Raw genomic sequence first — 24,116 nt, 5'->3', positions numbered from 1 at the left:
AGGAATGAGAAGGCGAGATGCTGCTGCCAGCAGCTCGGGGAAAGGGGAGGAGCTGGTGAAGGGACAGCAGCGACTCAGCGTCCACCACCAAGCCAAAGAGAGCAAAGCTGAAAAGAGCTGGGGACTGAAGTGAAAGCTTAGCACCCAAGAAAAGGACATTTCAGCATCCCCACTCAGCAATAGTGTTCTCCCAAGCAGTTATACCCCCTGCCATGAGTTTTCCACAAGCTAACTCCAGTCCTCACGTTTCACATACATATACAGGTTTTATATGCTGATATACAGGTTTTACGCATGTGTACACCAAAAGGAGTAACATCCTACAAACAGTACTGCAAAATCAAGGTTTTTAAGAACCAATGTAGCCCCAACGTACAAATCTGTTACCAGACTGGTGCCATATTAAACCAGCAAGGTGGCTTGTATGTAATTGGACCCAGCATTTAACCTCTGAGGTGTGAGAACACAAAATACATGTAAATACTAATGCTTTTCCAATTTTGCTACTAATTTTTGAATCAAGGGAGTTAGGTGCATTCTCACAGACGCTATAGTTTCCCCTGAGTGGTGAATTCATGAAGCAAAGGCAGCCAGGAGCTGTTGCTACTCAGAGACAAATCACTGCAAGAAGCATGTTCTCCCGTATCTGCTGTCCTTATTGCTTTCTGATTTTCAGATGCCAAACATATGAGAACATTCTGGTCTTTGCCAGAACATTCTCAGTTAATTCTTCTGTAAATACTAATTATTGAAATGAAGTTTCAATACAAAGGCATAGTTTTGTATAGGTGCACAGAAACTGAAATCTGTCAACCTACACATGAAAAAATATCAAAAGTAAACAGTACCACAGAAAGCATGGAGAAACAAATTTTGAAATCTCTTCATTAAGGAAAAAGAGACATATAGATTAACAGAGGGGACAATTTATTTTTGCAAAGGGATTTGGTACAAAAACAAGGGAAAAACCCAGCCTTCATTTTGGTTGCTATCCAAATCAATATTGAATACTTTTTGTTCCTTGGGTTGCATTCCTATTATGTGTAGTGAAAAAGGGATTGCAATCAGATTCCTCTCCTCACCTACCGTCCCCCCAGTACTATTATTCAGTATATTAAATTATTCAGTATCTAGAAAAATAAAAACAACAAAAATTGATGATCTGGCAACCCAACCCACTCAGCTACAGTAAAACACTAAACTGTATCCACTACTGTATTCAGCTCATGTTCAAAATCTGCTACTAACCTACCTGTTAATTTAAGGACTATTTAGTTTTGTCAGAAATTATCACAGTTTCAAGTTATTTCTTCCCCTTAGTCAAAGAAAACCACAAGGGCAAAATTCCAGTCACTCATTTGTTAGAAATTAAATAAATCCACAATTTACGTAAGATGTTACAACAAATGTCATTTAAGTTTCGTCTCATTATTCCTCATTTGCAACTCTGCTCCTTCCAATAATTTGTCCTTTTTCTTTGCTGTACTCAATGCAACATTGTCATTTACAGTACAGTTCCTTTCCAAGAGACCACTATTAGCATGATAAATTATTGGGGGGAGGGGAGGGGAAAGTTTGAGTAAAATAAATGCAAATTTACCAGCCCTTCTGGCTGTGATCTTGGAGCCATGCCGCAGTAATCGAATGCACACTTCCTTGTTGCAGTGGTTAACCATCCGCAAATGAATGCTTCTCTTGGTTTGGATTTTTACAAGACATTTCACCATTTTGACTATTAATTCCTCTTCTCAAAGTCTTGTAAAGGCTCTACCCATACCAGCTTTGACCTTTTATTGAGTTCCCACTGGGTTTTAAGAGACTAACACAAGTCACTCTCAATGAATCAAATGACAAGCTTCTAACATGGCCAACAAAAATATCCCAGCAGGGAACAGAACGAGAGGTTATTTTTAAACGTCTCCAAATGCCTCATAACGTACAATACAAACTTCCACAGCAGTTGGAAGTTGTTATGTTAGCAGTTGCTAGCATAACAGCTGAACCACACACACAAGCATAAAAATATCCAAGGCATCAAAACATAGCACAGTGAAACAAAAGGCCAGCATTTAGGGTCTGTTTTTTCACAGAACAAAATGACACTGTGGCCATTGTTTTTCTAAAGAGGTTCAATTTGGCCACTGATGTCAGTTCCCCACCAAAGCCCAGAATTTATTTGTGGAAAATGTACAGATACAAAAGTAAAAATTCTATACTGTGCGTACAAACCCTAGTCACAGAGCAAACCAATAACATTAAGATGCATTCATTTCAGGCCTAGAATCAAAGCTGACCTGCCTGTGTAAAAACCAGAAGGGAAAATCCTAGGTTTGGGAAAAAAGTCTCTCTTTGCATATGTTCTCCAATTCCTGCTTGTGGACAACTATTGGACACGCTTGTATCCACCAGAAAGAAGCATTTCCTAAGAAGGCTTGGCACTTCCCTGTCCCCATCCAGCCGAGAGATGCAGGCTCCTAAAAAAGGCATGACGCATATATGCTGGCTGCTGATAACTTGCTCCAGCTGGAAACTGGAATGCAACCATGTGCACAGCATCGCACTCTCCTAGATGGAAAGGAGCTCTTGCTGGGTCCACTGAGACCACAGTGAGGAGATCAACTGGAAGGAGTGTGTGTGGGGGTGTGGTGGTGGGGGGTGGGTAGTCTCTCACTTCCCAGAATACTTAGCTTTGTTGTTTACAGTATGTTGTGCCATGCTACTCTTCGTTATCCGACATCCTTGTTCCCTCTGCACCATAAAAATCAATGATGTGCACGCAAATATGTAGGAAAGAAGTGGGCAGGGGAGGGAGTCCTGCAAATGTGTATTTCACACCAAGTTATTTCTCTCATGAAAGACATCTGCTTCAATGGAACTTTTGGAAAGCAACTTTACGGTGGCTCCTCTCCCCTGCCTGGCCCATACAGTATGAATATCCAGCAGTGCTCCTTTTCACTCCTTCCTCCTTCTTTCCTTCTCTGCAAGCACTTCCTTGTGAGTCTGAGGAAAGATCAAGTGCCCCTTAACTTTCTGTCTCCGTTTTGCCACCACTTCAAAAGTAAGATTCTGTTTGCTTTTCTCATCTTTATTCCCGTAACTGTCGTAGCAACCAAAAGAGGACTCACTTGAAAAGGGTTGAATCTTCACTGTGTACACAGCTACAGCTACTGGAAAGCAACAGTTCTTAAAATAACCACCAAGATGTTCAATACTCAAAGCAAAGCCCAATGGAGGACACAAGTGTCACCTGGACAAGGCTGTGAACGATTTCCAACAGGAGCAGATTCACATCGATGAATAAATGTGTATCATTTATGTTTCATGTGACCAGGCTCATGCGAAAGAGGAACGACTGTGAGATTCCAAGCCACTACCCACAAGCCATGTATACAAAACTAAGACAGATTCATGTTGAAATCCTGCAGCTGAGTCAGCAACTCTTCTATCTCTACTTCTAACTCTCAGCAAATAAGGAACAGGTTCCACCTCCTAAGAGAAAGAAGACTGTGCATGACCTGACATTGGCAGTACGTCCTGCATGATGGTTGGAAGATGTTTCTCAGCAAAGATTTTCCAGACAAGGAGCTGCTTCTCTCCTGCAGAGCTGCCCGTGCCTCGCTGTGCGTGGAGAAGAGCCAGCAAGGCGATGGGTTCACGCTCAGTAACTGATCGGGTTTGCAGCTCTTGTCACTCTCCTCCTTCCTAAATTGCTATTCTAGATACTACGCAGCTGAAAGGCTGGGAACAGTGGCAGAGAGACCCTTAGCATTCATGCCCTGTTACAGAGGAGGCCGAAAGGAGCAGATGGTTATATAACTCCTCTTAAAATCAGAAAGTATGGTTTACAAAAGCAAAAACAATCCCCTTCCAAAACCAGAAAACTAAAACTAATGAAACACTCTTCAAAACTAGTATCCTTCCCCAGCCAGTAAAAATCGTGAGCAGGAAACTTCTATTGAAGCATAAGAATTTTAATGCATTTGTGAAAAAGAATTATATTACCTGTCTTCAGATTTTAGAGGTACCTTATTATGGGGATGGGGACAATGTTGCTTTGTTTGTAGCAAAAGCAGTGATCTTATTTTGTAGACACACAGCATGGTAAACACCTGGAAATCTGAGTATTTGTAAATAAGTTACGAAGAAAAGCTGGCAGAGCTAATTGTTAGCATCAGGTATTGTTACCCTGAAGCAAAAGGTTTGCTCGTAAAAAAGTTGTTTTCAGACCTGGCAGGGCTCAATTACACAGATAGAGGACAGTAAATCCAACTTAGCTTGTTGAACATGGAAATGATGATGCACGCAGTGATGTTAAGATCTCCTGAGGCCAGAACACCCTTTGGGAGACGCTCAGAAACTTGCAAGGCAAAGTGTGCAGTACTGGGAGAAACTTAAGGTGACCAGACTTTATTCCATAAATGAGAGAATTATCTCAATGTTAAAAGACTACAAAAAAACTAGTAGAAAATTCCATTACATACAACATGACCTAAGGATGCTCACTTTGTCCTCTACTAAATGTAATGGAATATTAGAAGAAATTAATTATTTCTGCAAACCACAGTAATCTAAAAATAGAACCATTATTTTATTTAGAAAAGCCACTAAGAAATCTGATTAACTCCTCCATATTACAGTTTTTGTTATCATACACACACACACACACCAGGCACAATCAGCTAGGAGGAGAATTGCTTCTCCTAATTTCATGGGGAAAAGCTGTTTGATGCTACATGACACAAGACGTTTCATGATCCCGTCTATCTAATGTATTAAGATAAACTGTGCCTCGCATAGAGCAGGTATGATTTTAAAAATATGAAAGTTGACAGGATGTGTATTAGTTTTATTCAGAGAAACAGCACTAAACCAATAACTTTTTTCCAATAAAAATTAAATGTAACAACACTGAGCTATGCCCAGGGAAAAAAGTGGACTACATCACCTGTTACAGTGTCCTTGCTGTGCAAACATAACATGTGAACTTAACATTATTTCATATTTTACTAGCCTACTTTTAACATTTATTCATACTCTTATTCATAAGTGGCCAATTTTTCATGTGTTGCTGCCTAAGCTGCACCTACAAAAGCTCCACATGCTTCTGCTTTACAACCAAAGCTTGCATAGATGAGAACTCACATCCACAGACAGACAACTAGACTGGTAGTAGCTGGTGTGTGCTCATTCCCATACATGCTTGTAAGATGCAACAAAGACTCCACATTACAAAGTAAAGACAACGTTCATGCCAATTAATTGCCATTAATGCGATACTTCTTATACTTGAGTGACACATAAACATAAGTTAGCTAAAGGATAAGAGCTCTCTGTACACAACTCAGATGCACAGGCATACAATTTCATAAGAAAAAAAACTCTTAAAGGATCAATGAGGATAGATAAAAAGTGTGTAACTCGGGGGCAGAAAAAAAAATTGAGGAATGTGGATTTTAAACAGAAGGAATTTAGAATGAGTCTGTGTCATCAACTCTCTCTTTTCTAGAATACTGTACAAGGTAGATCAATCAATAGAATGACTGAGGCACGTCACTTTCCCTTTGGTTGCTCCAAAGGCAAAAATCAACGTCACCAGGAAAGTAATTCATGTATGAAACTTGAGTACACAAGTATCAAGCAAAGTTTTCATCACTTCATCAAAAACACATTAATATCCTGTGACTTAGAGCTATGGTTTTGCCTTTTTTTTAAAAAAAAAAAATGGACTACTCAAATACATGAAGCCCTGACAACATCTGGTGCTGGGAAAACCAAAGACAATGGTCTACCACCTGCAAAATTTGCCAAGTGATCAGGACAGGCAATAATCTGTCTCACCAAATCAGATGGTGAAAGAAGTCAGCCACAGAATCCCTATAGCAATACTAAAAGAAATGTGTTCAAGTGCACATGGAGCAAGGACCAGGGAAAGGACCTAATAGGACCATTCAGAAGGACATAATTTGGCCATCTGTGACAAAGATTAATTTTGCAACCACACTTCTGGACACACTTAGAACTTTTGTAGCTAGGTGCCTTTTGAAGAATGTCTTCTAGGTTCAGAAGATAGAAATGATCTCTCCAAGCATATCTGACCCTCATACATGTAAAATCTAATTCCATGTGATAACCTCCTATGCACAACAGTAATTTTATGGTGGCATCTTCACACTACCATGCCTCTTTCCTCCTCCTGAGACAGAAAGGACATCAGTGCAAAACAAGAGTCAGTACAAGGAATGTGAAGGCCTAAAGAATCTTAAGCAGTAGCAACAAAGCACTGAGAGATGACCTGCAAAACCTATGGTATCAGTACTTGAGAGTAGTTTTTTAATTTGATAAAATATGTATTGGCTGGTGGCCAATCTCTTAGGTAAGTCACCTACATAACTATAATTTAAAACAGGAATAAAAGTACATTTAAGTAAGAATAGCAATTCAAATCTGGGTGCTTAAATTAGTAATTGGACACCTACACGTTGCCTCTAAGTGCAGACTAAAGAATTGCCTCTTGAAGAATGAGACATCAATAGACAAACTCGGGATATACTTGTCTGCCATTCTAATACAAAATAAAAAGCCATTACTGGTTTTCAAATCCACTTATATAAGTGTCAACTGCTAAAGTACCTATTACAGTGATATCATGGGCATCCAGTACCTTTCTTCCCACAAACAGTGGTCATTTATGACCACGTTTAGTCAGCTTACCGTTTCTTACGTGTCTGCAAAACTCCTGGACAATTTGGGGTTTTCAGAGGAGACCTTCACTTCAGCATGATAGCCAGAGTAGTTTTGTAAGATGGAATTTCATATGGCAGAATGGCTGGGCTTTAGTTGTTTTTCAATATTTGGTTGTATTGTGTTTATTTTCTATCTGAAAGGATTAGCCTAAAGACAACAAGGTACGCTGAAGCTGCTCAAAATCCCCTGAAGACCCTGTTATCACCATCTCTCATGGCTTTGTCCCCTAGCAACTATCGAGTAATTGGCACAAAACCTTCCCTCTCACCTGGCAGTTTCTGTTAGCTCAGTTTCATACCGCCCAGGCTCAGCCAACTCAGAGTTCATCTCTCCAGAAGTTTCAGGAAGCAGACAGTGAGGCCGCCACATTTTTGACCATGTCTTTTGCTCATAATATATAAGGCAAATTGAAGAATAGGAACAAATAAGTTTTGCTCAGTTAAAAGACAAAGCTGTGCACTCTCCTAAGTATGCCCAAGGTATGCACAGTCGACAGCATCATTGTAGCCAGCTCTGCTAATGAGTTGCTTGGGCCCTTCTACACAGCACAGTGCAGCACCACGTGAAGGTCTCAGCCATCAGCAGCCAGAACATCCATAAGCATATGGCAGCACCTTGCAGAAACACGAGCATGGGACATCTGACCTAGGCAGGGCTGCACTATGCTCTCAACAGCATCTGCAGACCTTTTGGAAAGCACCCCAGCGTGTCCACCCAGACGTTTAGAGAGATGCCAAGGCTGTTTCACATGTGTAGCACACTAGAAACAGTTTCCCAGTGCGGTTGAGTCAATCCCAGGGCTAGCTGCCTTCCCTCTCCCCACCTCCTGCTCCTGCCCTTGCCAAGGACCTTGCCCAACCCTCTCGGATGAGCCACTTAAAGGCTGAGACAGTGGGACGATTTACAGTTAGGAGGAAGTGGGTTTTTTTGTTGGGTTTGGGGTTGGTTTTTTTTTTTTGGCGGGGGGGGGGCATGTGTTAACTCTTTCTCCCAGTTCACTCTGCTGGTGCAAGGGAGAAGATGGGAATCCATAGAAGTGGACTGAGTGCATGTAGGGAAGAGAGCCAGCATCAGTGTCAGAGACCTGTGAGATCAGTTCAAGCTCAATTTGATAATATAGCCAAGTTCACTGCAGGGAAATACTGTAAAAGAGCTAAGTACTGTTAACTTAGCAGCTGGTGGTATTTAACTATGCATAACATATTCTAGAGGAAACCCAACAGCAAATATTTCTATTAAATCGTAGTAACAACAATCTGTCTGACTAAAAGAAAACATGACTTTCAAACTTATGTAACACATATACTTGAAACCAGCACTCTCTGGTGAGCGTATAGCAATGATAAGTCAGCAGTTTCCAAAACTGGATTTCATTGCTTAGAGTTGTAAGTGTGGCACAGCAGTCTTACAAGCAGCAAGCTGTTGTTACTCCGCAGTGGTGGCAACTGCCTAGCAGGAACACAGTGCTTGGTACTTGGCTGCCAGAAAGCGAATTCTCAGATACAGGTACTTCACAGCAGAGGTTAACATGTCATTGTTAAAATTAACTACATGTCATGCAGCTACTACTTCTCATTATAATAAGCTAAGTACAGGGACAATCTAATTCACCCTGTTCTTACTACATTCAGTGTTGAAACGCCAAAGAATGAACAAAATATGTTCAGATGATTCCTATAAAATAATATTCGGACTTACTCCCATGAAAATGAACATACTTGCCCAGCTCTTTTCTGTTTCCCATTAATTGCCCACAACAAAGCAGCAGCAGCGGTTGTATTTCCCAATGTCTGAAACAATTAGCTCACAAAATCTCAAGTAAGAACCACTCTCAGGTTTTTTTTGGTTGGCTTCCTTTTTCATTAGGAAGGATTCAGTTATCTTCATTTAAACTGGCCTAGTCATTCATACCATTCTTTGAAATGACTGCATCTCAAAAAGCTAGGTGTTGACTGTGATTTTGAAAATATCAAGGAATAAACAAATACATGGAAACCCATGTTCTACAAAATGCATTCAAACTCATTTTTCAATAGCATCCCTTTTTGTCAATGGGATTAAATTAGCAGAGACTCTTTCCTAGCTGACCTTCACATAACATCCTTTTTTGTCAATGGAATTAAATTAGCAGAGAGTTTTTCCTAACATTAGTACCCAAAGAAAGAAATATAGAAGTAAAGGGAAGCAAGAAAAACAACACACCTAGCAGTAAACTGCCAGTTTTCACTCCTGAGTAACTGTAGTTACTATTTAGTAAAATGGTGCTAGGTTGAATTATTTATTTCCTGTTAAGCTCCTTTCACCTGACAATCTAAAAAAAGATTTTTGAGACAGAAAGCTCAACAGCAGTAACTTTCCTCACAATGTATCTCACATGAGGCTTGTGCACAGTTCCTTCAGCAAGTGATCATTTCTCAGTATGACGTGCAGAGGCTTAATGGTGTACTCCTAATGGAAATTACTGGATTTTTTTCTATATCCTTGCGTCACTAACACACCTTTTTCCATACATTTTATAATAAATATTGGTAGTGTTTGGCAGGAATCGGGTAAGTGACTCACCTTCATCTAAAGGAACCTCCTCCTCCTCGCAGGGAGAAGGAAGGAGGGGCTGCAGAGGTTCCATGTTGATTATGAGTTGCTTGTTCAATGAGGGAGAGCTGCGACTCTGGGTAATGCTGGTTCTAAAAGAACGGGGAAAACAGAGTCAGTTGATTCACAAGGAAACAACTGCAGTCCAATACATCTCGTCTCAGAATTGTTTTGCATAAATTACAATAGGCCTTGGGCTATCATAACAAGCTGTGCACACTGAAGGCTGCTTTCAGCTGTGCTATGTTGCACCCTCAGCAGATATAACCCTTTCAACATCGGAAGTGTACGAGAAGGTTTTGTGCTGGTTCACTTCCCCTTGCGCAGCCTGACTCCTGCTCATCTCATGCAGGATTTCAGTGTGTTGCTCCTCTCCACACTGCACAGCAGACATGATTATACGGCTTCAAGGAAGGGGAAGGTAGAGAGGGTACAAATCATTTTCCTGACATTGTTCTATTGCCTCCAGGACTGGGTAAAGGATTTGTTACGGTTTGAACACTGCAGACTAAAGGCTAAAGCAGGAGCAACCATATCCCTTCAGTTAACAGATACACAGCGCTCATCCTGCTCATCCTCATGCATCCCAGACACTGCCTCTACACCGTGCCTCCAGGTGCTCAGGCTGGTTTTCTTTCTTGTCTTACTTGACTCTAACAGGCTTTCCTGGTAGCAAGTGTTGAACTTTCTCAGGAAAAGTTTGAGGAATGCTGTTGATTTGCTTCATTCATGAGGCTCATTAGCCTACAATCATATTACTGAGAAAATGAAATGGCTCTTTAGTATAAGTTGTCTAGCACTTACACGATACAGGCCTGGAGCAAGAATCCTGCAATAAATCTGAGGCACTACATGATAAAATATCTACTTTTGACAAAAGCAAAGATGAAAGGGAAGAGGATTCTACTTGATTTCAAATGATACATAGGTACAGTGCTGAAGTTTCACAAAATGCATTTCAAGTTTGCACAAAGACTCAACATACAATTCCACACAAACGGAACAAAGCACCTATTACAAGTGAAAAGATGGGACTATGTGTTGCCGAGGGTTTAGGTAAACTCAGGACACAGTTGTCCCACTCTAAGCCACATTACATGTTATTAAATATTCTGTGGGGATAAACAAGCTTTCTTGCTCAATTGCCATGATTCGTTGCTCATTAACGTATGCCTAAAGCTACTTATGTCCTCATTTGCATTCTGTGAGCAGTCTCTAACAACTATTTAGTTTAAATTTTCACTATCCAAAGAAGTTTTTCACTCAGTTTACTGTAATTACAACCGCTCCAACCCAACAGTACCTCCACAGACTCATTATGCATCCCCTGGATCTTTGTGCTTGCTGTAAAGAGCTATCAAGCAACTCCCAAAATAGGAGTTGTGCCTGGGAGGACCCATAAGGCTCCTACTCCATACTTATTTACAAAGACCCCTCCTTCAGGCATGCCCTGGAAGCAAAATATTAAATTATTCACTGTATATTTGTCAGAAGAACTTGCCACTGCATTAATGCGGTGTGTGCTACACCCTCCAACAGATTTTCAGTCTGTAGTGCTTTAAGTGTAATATCCAAACACAAAGGTATTGAACACTAACTTCCTCACAACTGCATGTTTCTTGCTTAATGCAGCCGTGGTACCACTGAATTGACTTTGAGGGAGGGTGCGCAGGGAGAGAAAACTTTATATATATGAATACATATATATTTACCTTCAATCCTATCTTTTCCTCTAAATGTTTTGCATCTGAAAAACTACCATTTCCTGTCCCCAAATCCTCTTTCACAGAGTAACTTGTTTCTAAAGCTTGATTTTTGGGGGGCTGAAAATTATCTATGGTTTTGCTCATTTGTGCTATTAGAAGGACAAGCTACCTACCGGTGTCTCCCATTTCAAAACCTGCATTATAAAAACACTTGAAATCATTAGACTTTTTCTTAGACCGTCTACAAAACTGAACTTGGAGCTACCACAATATTGTAAATGCAAGCATTTTAGGAAGGTTAATCATAAAAAATATACAGTACTATTTATGGGTGTGAAAACCATATGACATTGCTCTGTAAATTTATTTGCCCTCTGATCTGTTTCTTTATGTACACTAAGAGTTTTAAACAGTATGTTTAAAATATTTTAAATACTGAAATCAAAGAAAAGTAAAACACAAGATAAAAAATAATTTTACGTGAAAATCTTTTCTTATCCTATGGAAGAAAGAAACCCTACGGAAAGTAGGCAATACGCTATTTCCTTACGTGAGTAACTATTTTCATTTAAAATACATTTGTGTGCCCAAGTAATCTACCCTGCCTCAATGATGGGCCTATATTCTGCCTTCTGTGTTCTCAGTGAGCACACTCTAGACTGTCACTCCATTTTAAAATGTAATCTGCACAAGCACAATCAAAAGCATCCCTGCATGGCCTTACTATTAATTACATAGTAGGGCTGGACAACATATTTATAAATATTTGCTGCAAAGATATTCCTACCCTTTAGTAAAGCAAATCCACTTTTCTCTCAAATACAGATGGAATAGCCATATTCAGTGACAAATAAACCAAACACACAGCCCCTGCCCCTGAAAAAAATCACAATAAAAATATTTGATATTTTTGATATGATTGTAGAATGTCCAGAAAGTTAAGTAACCTTTTAAAAAAGTTTTTAAATAGCTTTTTCCTGCTGGCCTCTTTCTTCTCTTCCAAAGGACTTCTATTACGTTCTTATCAATTTTCACTGTCACTACAATGAGTGATAAGGACCAGAAAGTATTAGTTTGCTTCCAAAGTCCAGCTGCTTATTTCTAACAAGCCAAATCTTTCCCCCCCCAAAAAAAACCACTCTCTGATCTTTTTTCTCTTTACTGAATAACATTCTTGCTTTTTAATCTGACTGCATTATGGAAAAACTATCAAGTATACCTTTAAACATATAGACCATATACATACACAATCCAGAATCTTTTAAAACCAGGCAAGAGCTGGGAATGAAACGAGAATGTACTTTACTGTCAGGATCGTGCAGTGACAGTCTAAGTCATAACACAGAAAATAATATAAGCTATTTATCTGATTGATTGATTGATTGATTAAACCTGGCTTCAAAGCAGCACAGATTAAGTTCCCTTGTGCAGGAGACAATATGCTATTGTCAGAATTTTTTAACACTGGCAACACACATTTCCCAAGGCTTGCATGCCTCGTTGTGGGAGCTCAGAATGACAGCCATTACATCTCACAGAAAAGGAAAGAGAATTTCTCTGTAGAGAACAATAATCGTCCTTAGTCCTTAAACTTTAATATTGAATGTCAAGACATACCTGTGAACTTCTGGAGGTTCCCTCTGGATTTTAGAGCTTGCCTCCACAACCTCTTTGGCTACTTTTCCACTGCATTAAAACATGAAATAAATATTCAAGCAAATACTAAGATGAGCTTGTTACATGCCGGTCACTATACATACATGAACAATTAAGTTACATTCAAAAGAAGAAAAATAAAAAACAAAAAAAAAGCCTGTGTAGTTGATATATAACACCACAGATGAAAAATTCTGCTGACCACTTGTCTGCAAAGCCACTGAAGAAAAAGCAACCTTTTGCAGTAGAGCGCTAGGAGTGGGACTGGACTGTCCCATAATGCACCCCTGGTCCAGAGCTGCCCAGTTACTGGGGGCATACAATCTCTACACCAGCTACACATCCTTGTTTTTAGAGAAACTGCACCAAAAGTGGAGCCCTGTTCTGGTGAAACGTCTCTTTGACAGAAGTCTGCATGAAGCCTCCGGTTTATTTTATAAGGGACGCTAAAGAGACAACAAAATCTTTTGAATTCTGACCTGGATTAGGTGTGAACAGGTCCTCAAGAAGGAAAAGCCCTCAATTTGCCATAAGTAACTAATGAAGTTTTCTCTTACTGTCTGAAATAGTTTACTGTGAAAAACAAACAACAAACACTCACCTATATCGAAATCTACTGCCTTTAAAAAATATCTTGCTGCTGGACATGGTCTTGATCTGACTGGATTTTGCATACCTTTAGAAAAAAGAACAGAGGCGGTCACATTTTCAGCAAGAAGGAATGCGATAAGCAAAAATGAATGCGGCTAAATACAAGCTTTGTTATTGTTACACCACAAAGTAATATTCAGTAATTGGGCTTTCCAACTTTTTTTAAGGGCTTTACACAAATTAGAATATAGAACATACATAAAACAATCCAGTCAGCCCAGAATGACTGAACATAAAACAAGTAATTGCCTGGATAGGAAAGCAAGAAAATTAAATGCTGACATTTTCTTCATCTCTAGGGACTTTCATTCACAGGATGAGGGAAAGACCGTGGCACACCAAAAGCCCCTAGGACAAATTTGCCCTAACACCACCTTGTTTGTGGGAAGATATGGCTATTTCCACTTCCACCACTACCAAAGCAATGAAATAATAAAGAAGTCGTAACACTGGTCTCCAAAAGAAGTTTGATTTCTAATGTCTCTATACAGTCAACTTCTTAGTAGCTTACATCATATCCTACTGATTCTCCCTAATCACAAAGTACACAGAAACCTTTTACCACAGTCTTTTGTCACAAAGATCATGGAAGAGTACTTCAGACACACCACCTCCGTGATGTTCTCTGCCTTCAAAATGGAAAACTGATTTCATATCGAGCCTCTCATTCCCAGACCCTAGTAGACAATCTTCTATGATTTGTATCTACTTGAAAATAATCACAATAGTCAACCTTGAGCCTGGATCAAGACAGGACTAAAGTTCTGTTTATCAAGAAATGCCAAGAGATCACGACCTTCTCTTAAATTCCAAGTCTCGAGCTCTTCTCAGAAGAGCAGAGGACCAAATCTAATTAAGGTAAAGTGTCATTATCATTAATTACTTACACAACCTGGCTACATCTGTTCTAATCTAACTAGAATATGTTACTATCATACAAACCATAAAGAGACAGGGCTTATCTAATGCCATTAAGTAACTAACAGACCACGCTGTACAGCTCAGTTTCTCTGAAACGTATGAAAACCTTTGCTGTTTCAAAACTACTATCCTAATACTTTATTTACAGATTGCTTTGGCTTCAGTTTCATGTTTGTTGTTATTTTTCTGCACCCCACATACTAACCATTACTATTTTCCAATCTATCAGCCAGGCTGCTCTCCATTGAATATCACTACCAATCTTCCTTTTACTAGAGTAGTCCTCTTTAAGACCCACCAAAAGTATAATTTTAAGCCCTCGTACTAAAGAAATAACCCCACAGTAGTGCCCTGAAGACATCTGGAAAGTAGAAAAAAACATAAGAGAAGCAGCTTTGTAGACACCAGGGTCAGAGAAGAAAGAGGGGAGAAGATGCTCCAGGTAACAAAGCACCTGCAGCCTGTGGAAAAGACCATGGTGGAGCAGGCTGTCCCCCTGCAGCCCATGGAAGACCACGCCAGAGCAGATATCTACAGTGCAGCCCGTGGAGGACCCTGCATTACAGCAGGCAGACATGTCCTGAGGGAAGTTGCAGTCCCTGGAGACCTCACACAGGAGCCGGCTCCTGACAGAAGTTCTGGTCCACGGAAAGGAACCCGTGCTGCAGCAGGTTTATCTGGAAGGACTGCAGCCCATGCTGGAGCAGTTCATGAAGGACTCTGGAGCAGGGAAAAAGTGTGAGGAGGAAGGAGAAGCAGAGGGAAACCGCTATGAACTGACTGCGATCCCCGTTGGCCATCTCCCTGTGCTGCTCGGTGCAAGGTGGGCATAGAAGAGTCAGGAATGAAGGAGTGAAGTTGAGCCAGGGAAGGAACAGGGGAGGGGTGTTTTTAGTTTTGTTTTTAATGAAATTTAAAAATAGAGTAAGAAGGTGAGAAACAAATTAAATTAACCTCCCCCAAGTCAAGCCTGGTTTTCCCATGACAGTAATCGGTAAGCAAACTTCCTGTCTTTATCTCAACCTATGAGCTGGTTTTGTCTCATTTTCTCCCCTTGACCTGCTATGAAGAGGGAGTGAGAGAGCAACTGGGTGGGCATCTGGCACCTAGTCAAGGCCAAACTCACCACAATCATGTATTTGTGACCACAACTCAAACTATTAATATTACAACCATTTAACAATAACAACAGAGAGATGCTATTGCTATGAGTCTCCCTCAAAAACCTTTACTTTGAGCACTAATTCCTCTCCTCTGGGTGGGAATTGTTTCCTATTCCCTATACTTATTTCTAGCAACATAAAATAAAACGCTCAAACACCATGCACTATTTTCCTACTTACATGTACTTCCAATGGAAAACACTTCCTGATAATATTTTTATTAATTCCATCTCAAACACAGTAGATGTTAACTTAGATAATTAACAGCTGTATTGTGCCAGCTCATATTTCCTGTTTCTTCACGTATCAATTGAATCTATTATATTGATATATTGATAGATTACTCTATCAGTGAAGGAATCTTCTCCAAAATAAAGCACGTTATTGACATCCATGTTAGAAGACACATTCTTCCTACTTAGTTATTACTTACCCTTGTAGCGGCCCCCTGGTGTTGCTATGCTCCAACAAACACTATTTTTTATAAAACATGCAAGATACTGTAAGGAGAGACTAAGAAGCATGAATAAAAGCTATATGCCTAAAGGGAAGCATTAATAAACAGATCTAACAAAGTCAATGGAGGGCAGGAAGAACGCATAAGAGCTTTTTAATGAAGAATTATTTTCAGGCTCTCTTTTAGGTAATAGGAAGGAAGATTCTCCTTTTTTCTTGGCAGTTTACAGGCTGGTTTTTGTTTGTTTTTTTTTTAAATGACATGGCTGGCAGCTTTCAAAATGTATCTAAGAATATTTTCTTTTTTTCTTCAATCGTTGCACAGAAATTTTTATTTATCTTTCAATCAACTCTTACTAAACCTTGGGTTTCAAGGGGGAGAACATCACCTACTGGCAGAAGAACCCAGAAAATCAAGCATAACAGACTGTTTCTTCCATTCTCAAGGTATTCAACAGCAGGACTAAGACTAACAACTACGTTCCCAGACACAAATGCAGTACTGTGTCCATCCAACATCACACTACAGAGTGGCAAAAACAGCATGCTGGAAAAAGTGTAATTGTGCACTGCCAACACCCTCCTGCCTCATTCAGATTTTAAACAATTTATAATACTGGCTTGAAATGAAATCATATTGCCCATTAACTTGCATATTTTCTGTTTGTATTTTGAACTCTGCTAACAAAATGGAGCATTTCACATCGAACAATCTTCTACTCACATGCACATTTTTTTACTTTTAGTATAGGTAATGACTTCAGGTTTACGTACTTGTAAAAAGCCTGGTTCTCCACCCCACATTTCCAAAGATGCTTGCAAGCTGCTGGTGTAGAGGTATGGAATGACAGCACAGCCTTTTTCTAAGTGCAAGGAAAAGAAGGCAAATAGGAGTAATGAAAATGCTGAATTCTCAAATATTGAAGTTGTAACTGATGGCATCAACAACAACCAGACACACTGAAGACCAAGTCTTCCTGTGTAGCCTCAATCTGTGGTTCACCCACAGAAGTACGACTCATATGTAGCTGATATTTAAACTGCCCAGGCAATTGTTTCAGAAATAAAAGGGGATGCTTGGAGAGGGCAGAGAAGAGCCTATGTACAAGTGGCTTGTAGAATAAATGCGTGCCAACTGTTTTCAGGCCAAAATCCAAGGAGGAAAGTCTCTTTGTTCAATATTCCACATTGCACAGTTGCTACACTACTCACCATTCACTTCTCCCTGTTCCCTGCATCCCGTATTGCAACCACACGAACAGCGCCCAATACCTCTGACATTATTTCCTTCCTCCATTTTCTGTTCCTCACCTAGCCTGCATCCAAAGCCATAATCTTGGGCTATACCACCCTGCCCTGGGGGAAGAACCAATTATAGCATGCTGGAGCCAAAAATCTCTATGATTTCAATGGCAAGAGCCCAAGGATACGACTCCTAACTACCTAGGACAGACTCCAGCCTATTCAAGTGACCAACATTTGAGGAGATGATCGTTAATTAGCCAAAAATACCTCACATTGATCCAGGTATCAATGTCCATCTGAATTTTCACTCATATACAGATGTCACTTATGCTTTAGAGTGGGTGGGTACAGCTTTACTGCTTTAAAATCTATTAAAACTTGACTTCACAGATGACCAAAACCGTAAGCTATCAACACAGCACTGCATGAATGTGAAGTGAGAAATGTCTCAACCCCTTGCAAATTAGACATTCTTTTGACAACATATTCTATATTTTAGTTGCAATATGAATTACAAATATGGATTGTTCACAATTTTGTTTAGTTAAAACAAGATGTTATGCTTTAGTTGACTCTAAATCAAATACAGAAGTTTTGTAAAAATATTAAGCCTGACCTCTTTCTGAGCTCCGAACACATAAAAAGTCTTTCCTTCAAATTTCAGTTTATAGACATCACACCTAGAAAGAGAAAAATCATTTAAGTATAGGAAAAATAGATAGAACTACAGCTAAGAAAAGCAACTTGCATGCAAGTTTCCCTGATTCCCAAAGTCAAGCAGGCTGTGAAATGACAGAGTCTCAACAGAAGTCTTACAACCTTTGGCATAAAAGCATTTAATATTTTAATTTTCTTTAAAGCAGAGAACATAAGCCGAGAGTATTTCTTTTACATCCCTGTGCACCTTCAAAGAATTAACTTTGGCTGTTGGAAAATGAAGAGGAAATTAAAAGCAGGCAGAAGCTTATGTTTACATCCTATTTATCGTACTGTTTGTAATTCCTCTTATATCTTAAAATCTTGGAAAGTCTAATGTAATTAAGTTGCTGGAAAGACAATACTCTTAGCTTGCATATGTTGCATAAGAAGGCATACAATCTTCTAGATGCAGGCACTTTTTACTAGCAACATCTTATCTATTTTATTTAATTTGTGGTTTCATATCACACATCTTAGTAACTGACTACATACAGACAGAAGACAACAGGGAGAAAATGTTTGACAGCATTCATTACTGGAGCCTTGTGAGTTTCAAACCTTGATGAATGTCAAAAATGTCAAAATTTAATTTAATGAAGGTTGAAAGCACAATCTACCTATGGAACAGTGGTGCACCATACAAAGGCAATACAATGTCTGCTTAAATTATAATGGAGAAGCTGTAGTTTTTTGGATTTTAGATGGTTGAAATGGGAATGATTCTGTAGGCAAGAAAAATGCCATCCTGGAAACTTTATTACAAGAGTTTTCCTTTAACATTAAACAAACAACAATGAAAAATCATTCCAGTTGAGAAAGCTTTTCCATTAAAAAGGAAATCTCAAATATGAATTTGGATTTTTATTCTGTAGTGCAAATTTCAGCTAATATCAGTTAAAGCTACTCGCATTCACTTTTAGGTCTCAGAAATGAAAGGGGCAGTACATGGTATTCAGATAAATCTCACCAGATCGACCTTCCAACGGCCAGCTTAACACTGAGACAGCTTAATGGCTTTTCCTCTATCACTATTGCATCTTGTATCCGGTTTACGTGCCAACGGACTAAACGAATACACCAAGAAACCAAGTGCTGTGAAACTCATTTCCCACAGTATGGTGGATATGTGCTCAGCAAGTGGTGCTCTCTCCTCCCTGCACCATGGACTGACGTTACAGTTACGCTGTCCTTATGCCAAAAGCACAAACCACCAAAGCACTGTGACTACAGCTACCTGAAATTAACCCTGAGGAAACTACAGCATAAATCTCGGATCACAAATGGATGGTATTTGACAGACACGTCCCCGGAGCTCCACATGGAACTGAATCATACAGACAGCACTACGCTGGTTATATACCTCTGAGGATTTCAGGTTAATTAGCTCTTGGGGAGGTTTCTGTGGATACACAGCAAAGAGTCCAGCTCTACACAAAAAAAACACTTCAGCACTTCTTCACTTCCTGCCCATCTTCTTCCCACAAGACAGGCTAGGAGCGCTGAGGTGGAGCAGCCACATCTAAGTAGTATCTGCTGTTGGCATCTGTTTAGTGGCTGGGTTAATATGAGATTTATCGATGTCTGAGCATGACTGCGCTCACTCTGCACCGCATTGCTGAGGGCATGGTCCTCATGGTGCTCTCACACCACCTGTGGGAGCTCACTTTTACCTCTCAAACTTGGCTGAGGCTGCCCAATTAAGTCGAACGTCTTACAGAAGCATAAAAGGAAAGCAAAGCCAGACAAACCAAGGACAATTCCGTAAGTGTCTGCTTCTTAAAACACAAGGCTAAAAAATAAAAACTCAAAGATATTCTCCCCTCCTCCTCTGCTTACCAAGTAAGTTCTTCTACAGTTTTCAAACTGAGGTTAATTAAATGAGGAAATAGCAACATTTCCAAGAGTCACAAATAAAAATGCAGGTGGACTCCTGGAAACTCTCCCAGACATCTCTGCCAATAAGCCTCATTGGTGATTTACAGCACAGTTGAAAACCATTATGTTGACTAATTGCAACCTGTGGAAAAATTTTCACTGGATGAAGAATAAGACCAAATTATTATTATTCTAATTCTCATCTAAGTTCCTTTAAAACAGAACTACGATGGGGCAAGAGAAGGAATATTCATGCAGTTCACCTCAAAGACAACAAATGCAGGTGAAGATAGTAGGAAGTAGGGAAGACACAGGAGAAAAAACTCTCGCATGTTAATCTAGTCTTACTTCACACGCTTACCATTTTAACAAATGAATTCTTTTATTCCCCTGGAAAACGACAAATCCTGCAGCTGTGAATCCTAAAAATGTAGTTGTCCCTGTTGAGTCCTTGAAAGAGAAAAAAGACATATAAATTACCCTTCATCCCGTGAAGTATTTCTTACTGATAGCACGAATTGTTGCTCCACTATAGATTACCTCTATTCTGTTTTCCTTTTTGAAATAAATTTTGCCTTCAAATTGTACACTTCTAAGGAACAAAGACTGCTCTTGGCAATACAGGCCTTATTTATTTCTAGTCATTTAACAGCATCTTATGCTTTGTTTCCATATACATGTAACTGATGACAATGGGAAATCCTTAGGCATACTTACTGGTTTTGTTGAAAATATACTTCTATGCGTGTCCCATTCTTAACTTGCTGACTAACTACAAACCAGTGATTCATATCTGCTTCAACACTGATATTTTTTAAGATTTGACAATACATTGTTCTTCTGCAAGATGTTGTGTTGGAAGTACTGCTGACAGTCCGCATTTACTGCAATACCCAAGTACTCTTGAGTACAAACCAGAACATACGGTGATACTTGTCTTTCAAACAGGAAAGACTATTTTTAAAATTCTTAATTCCACAGTGAAAGTTCTGGCTCACAGTTTACAAGCAATGATTCAGGTGAGTTTTGTATTAACTGGATTTCCTGTCCACCCCAAGTTCTAGACCCTCACCTTGCTAAAGCTAGTCAACTTTATTGTGCTTTATGTTCCACCAACAAACTATGGGGGAATAGACACAGTGCTGCTCCAGGGGCAGCAGCCACAGCATGGGAAGGAGCACATTGTAAGGAGCCAACTTGCTTTGCAGTTTGCTTCCAGAAATCCAAAAAATTTTCCTTAAGCATGGGCTGTGAACCCCTGCACGCCGTCATACTACAAGCCCTGCCACACAGGTAAAGAGGAAATTCTGAGCCAGTTTTGACTTTGTCCTAAGTGCCAACAGGAGTCTCTGGGATGCCCCCTGAAAACCCACAGTATAGTTTCGAACTAAAGTCCCCGACTTCACCGAGCTCTGAACCAGCCCCTGAATTTCACACAGGACCACCATTCGTAGCAAAATACATATGAAATTCCATGCGGTTTTATGTTAGAGCTGTTTAAGGGTGCTCACCACCAGAACAGCTAACTGGACAGCACTGCTGATCCACCAAATGAAATTATATACAAGCCAAAGTAAAAGCAGCAGTTAAAACATGAAGCACATAACACCAAAAATAAACACTGCAGGTTACATAGATAAAACTGAGTAACTAAAAATGCAGGTGTAAGGGATAATCAGAACTAGTAACTAAAATCACCTTATAGAGAACCACAAAACAGGAAAGTGGAGGAATATGCAAATGCATATCCAGTTCTCCCCTCTGTACATTTGGTTTCCTGTTCTTCCTAAGATTGGCATATTTTGATGGTTTTTGAAAAACTAATCTGCCAAGGACTAACCATTTCCTCCATCTTCTGGACAAGAATAATGCTGAATCCTGAAAATCTTGCCAAACATAAAATATTTCACACCTGGAGTATTTAGAGAAATCTTTGCATTAAATGCAGAGAAGTTATGAAGTATAATCAAAGCTTTTGTCATGACTCTATTACATTCTGCTATGATGTTCTGCTTCCCCTGGAGAGACCTTTCCTTTGGCTGATGCAGAAATGTCAACCAGTCAATGTTCTTCCAAGGCTTACCAGTAATATGTAGTTCCAGGGCAAGCTCTTTTATAAATTACTCTCTAGTTGTGCCTGGATATAAACAGAGCTAAATGAAGTCAATTAATGGCTCTTTACTAAATGTTAGTAAAAAGAACATTTTATTAAATGATAGTAAAAAGAACTGTTACCTTGCAAGGATGAGGATCAACACCATAAGTTTCCAAAGAATAAGCTTTCAGGAGCAAGTTAAATTCAGCAACCGCTGGGCTTTGACCTCTGAAATTACAAAAGAAGAAGTAGTTTGACAGCAAAAAGAAAATAGGAGAAAAGGACTTTTTGACTGGAGAGTCTAAAAGGGAGGAAAGAAAAGTTCTTACTGAAATAAAAACTATTCCAACCATGTTCTGTTTTTAATACAAAGATAGAAAACTTTTCTACATGTTTTGCTCTTGCTGAACTGTACAGTGCCTGATGTTTTCAGGTAAATTCTGTTTTTTTCTTAATCCTGAGATAACAACATGTTATGCAGCTAGCTAGAGTTATCCAATGCCCTGCAAATATTTGTTGTCTTTGTACACGTATGTCAACCTGAATATGATATAAACCTCAGCATCTTTTTTCCACAAACCCTTGCTCCCCAACTCATTTAAAAGGATTGTGCACATTAACAAACATTCCTTCCAACACAGGGTATAAACACAGCAATCATATTACACTGTCTACTCAGATGCACACCTAATTATAGCAGTGCCTGTTACCATCATCATAGTTCAGAATCTGTCAGCATTTCCATTATATGCTCCTATTTTTAGGGTGTCCATAATCAACCATGAACATACACTAAAGCCTGAAACATGGCATGCAAGAGTTGAGTTCTAGAATAAGTTTTATTAGTTGATTTTTGCTCTTCTAACTCCTGCCATTGCAATAAGCTCTAACACAGGTTTACAATGCCTGTTTGTCAGTGAACTGTTCCAAGTATTATTTTATTCCTGTATTTGCATCACTACAGTATGTGATTCAGACAGATAATATGGTTTTGTAACAATAAGCAGTGCTTGGGACTCTTAGAAAGCCAGGCCTCATAAATGCTTCTCATGCAAATTATCAAAAAAATGAGCCATAGACAAATCTTCAAAGAACACAGCGATAGTCATACTTTATCTTACCCCTGCATTTTGGGGGTCCAGTCTCACACTGTGACCAATGGCATTTGGGAATTGGCATTTAAAACTGCTCTGTGCACTGGTGTAGAATCCTTTCCCTGTAAGTCTGTTATCCCCCAGTGGCAAGAAACCAACAAGCACTGGCATACAAGATTCAGTACCCAGCCCGAAGTTCAGTTTAACAACTAAGACAATACCTAGCATGCTTGTGGATGTCAAATCCTATTTTGAGCCTACCCAGTTGATGCCCTGGGGCAATGCAAGCATCAACAACCTTTGTGTCACAAAGTTTTAATTCATGCTCCTTTGTACTTCACTGCTCATCATCTCCCTGTCAATCCCATGATATTTCTTGGGCTTCTTCCATGTGTCTTTTGGTCCTCCTTGATACTACACTACTTGCACTTTGTTTCAGATCACATTTTTGTTGATTTTTAGCTTCCGAAGAATAAAAAGCCACACTAGATTAGAGAAGAAGTGCCCATATTCCTCCTTCCTTTTTTGGTCTCTTTCTCACCACTTTCCACCACATGTATCAAGTGGAATACCGAATATTACAAATATGCATTTGCACAGCTAAATATTTGAGGGCAAGACAGCATGAAAGCAGCAAACAAACCAAAAATATTTTTGTTTTGCCCAATCAACTTTCTGATGGCTCTACTGAACTGTTTTTCTCCCCTTTCAATACTAATAAATCACAACTTTAAGTGTAATCACAACTGTAAGATCATAAATGAGCCTTTAATAGGCAACAAATCTGTTTCATGTACCAACTGCACAGGACAGAAGGAATTAACTAACTTGACCTAAATTACTTAGAATGTTTACGTTGCATAGTGAAAAGCCAAACAAATAGATGGTTTGATTGCTGATCGGAAATTGGGCCTTACAGGAAAATAAGATCATAAAATGCATCTTTTTCCCACTTCCCTTTGCTGGTACAAAGGAAAGTAGTCAATCTTCTAGTTTGAAAGGACCAAAAAGTGACACATAATTTGGAACAATGTGATATGGGGGTTTTGGCGTTTCCAAAAGGGAAAAAAACATTAAATTGCAATTAATATTGAAGAGACACATTAAACAAGAATTAGCATGTTCTCCTCACCTATCACCTCTGAAACTGTGCTGTCTTTGCACACATCAAGTGGAACAAGCTGGGGTACTTGGGGTAAAAAGTGAAAGACATGGACAA

General features: G+C 39.4%; 1 protein-coding gene across 1 annotated transcript in view; it reads right to left on the bottom strand.

Annotated features, from left to right (window-relative positions):
- The window catches only part of FRMD3 (FERM domain containing 3), an 83,014-nt gene that overhangs the window by 7,162 nt on the left and 51,736 nt on the right, over positions 1–24,116 (bottom strand). The window contains exons 7-13 of the mRNA XM_009890497.1: positions 21,944–22,031; positions 20,070–20,158; positions 17,751–17,814; positions 16,664–16,752; positions 13,300–13,374; positions 12,660–12,728; positions 9,307–9,428 (exon numbers count right to left, since the gene is read on the bottom strand). Coding sequence (XP_009888799.1) covers positions 9,307–9,428; positions 12,660–12,728; positions 13,300–13,374; positions 16,664–16,752; positions 17,751–17,814; positions 20,070–20,158; positions 21,944–22,031 — 596 coding nt within the window. The remainder of the gene's footprint in view (positions 1–9,306; positions 9,429–12,659; positions 12,729–13,299; positions 13,375–16,663; positions 16,753–17,750; positions 17,815–20,069; positions 20,159–21,943; positions 22,032–24,116) is intronic.

This window comes from Charadrius vociferus, unplaced genomic scaffold, assembly GCF_000708025.1.
Source record: "Charadrius vociferus isolate BGI_N301 unplaced genomic scaffold, ASM70802v2 scaffold418, whole genome shotgun sequence".
Taxonomy (NCBI): Eukaryota; Metazoa; Chordata; class Aves; order Charadriiformes; family Charadriidae; genus Charadrius; species Charadrius vociferus.
The sequence above is the reverse complement of the archived record's forward strand: the minus strand, read 5'-3'. Positions and strand labels throughout refer to the sequence as shown.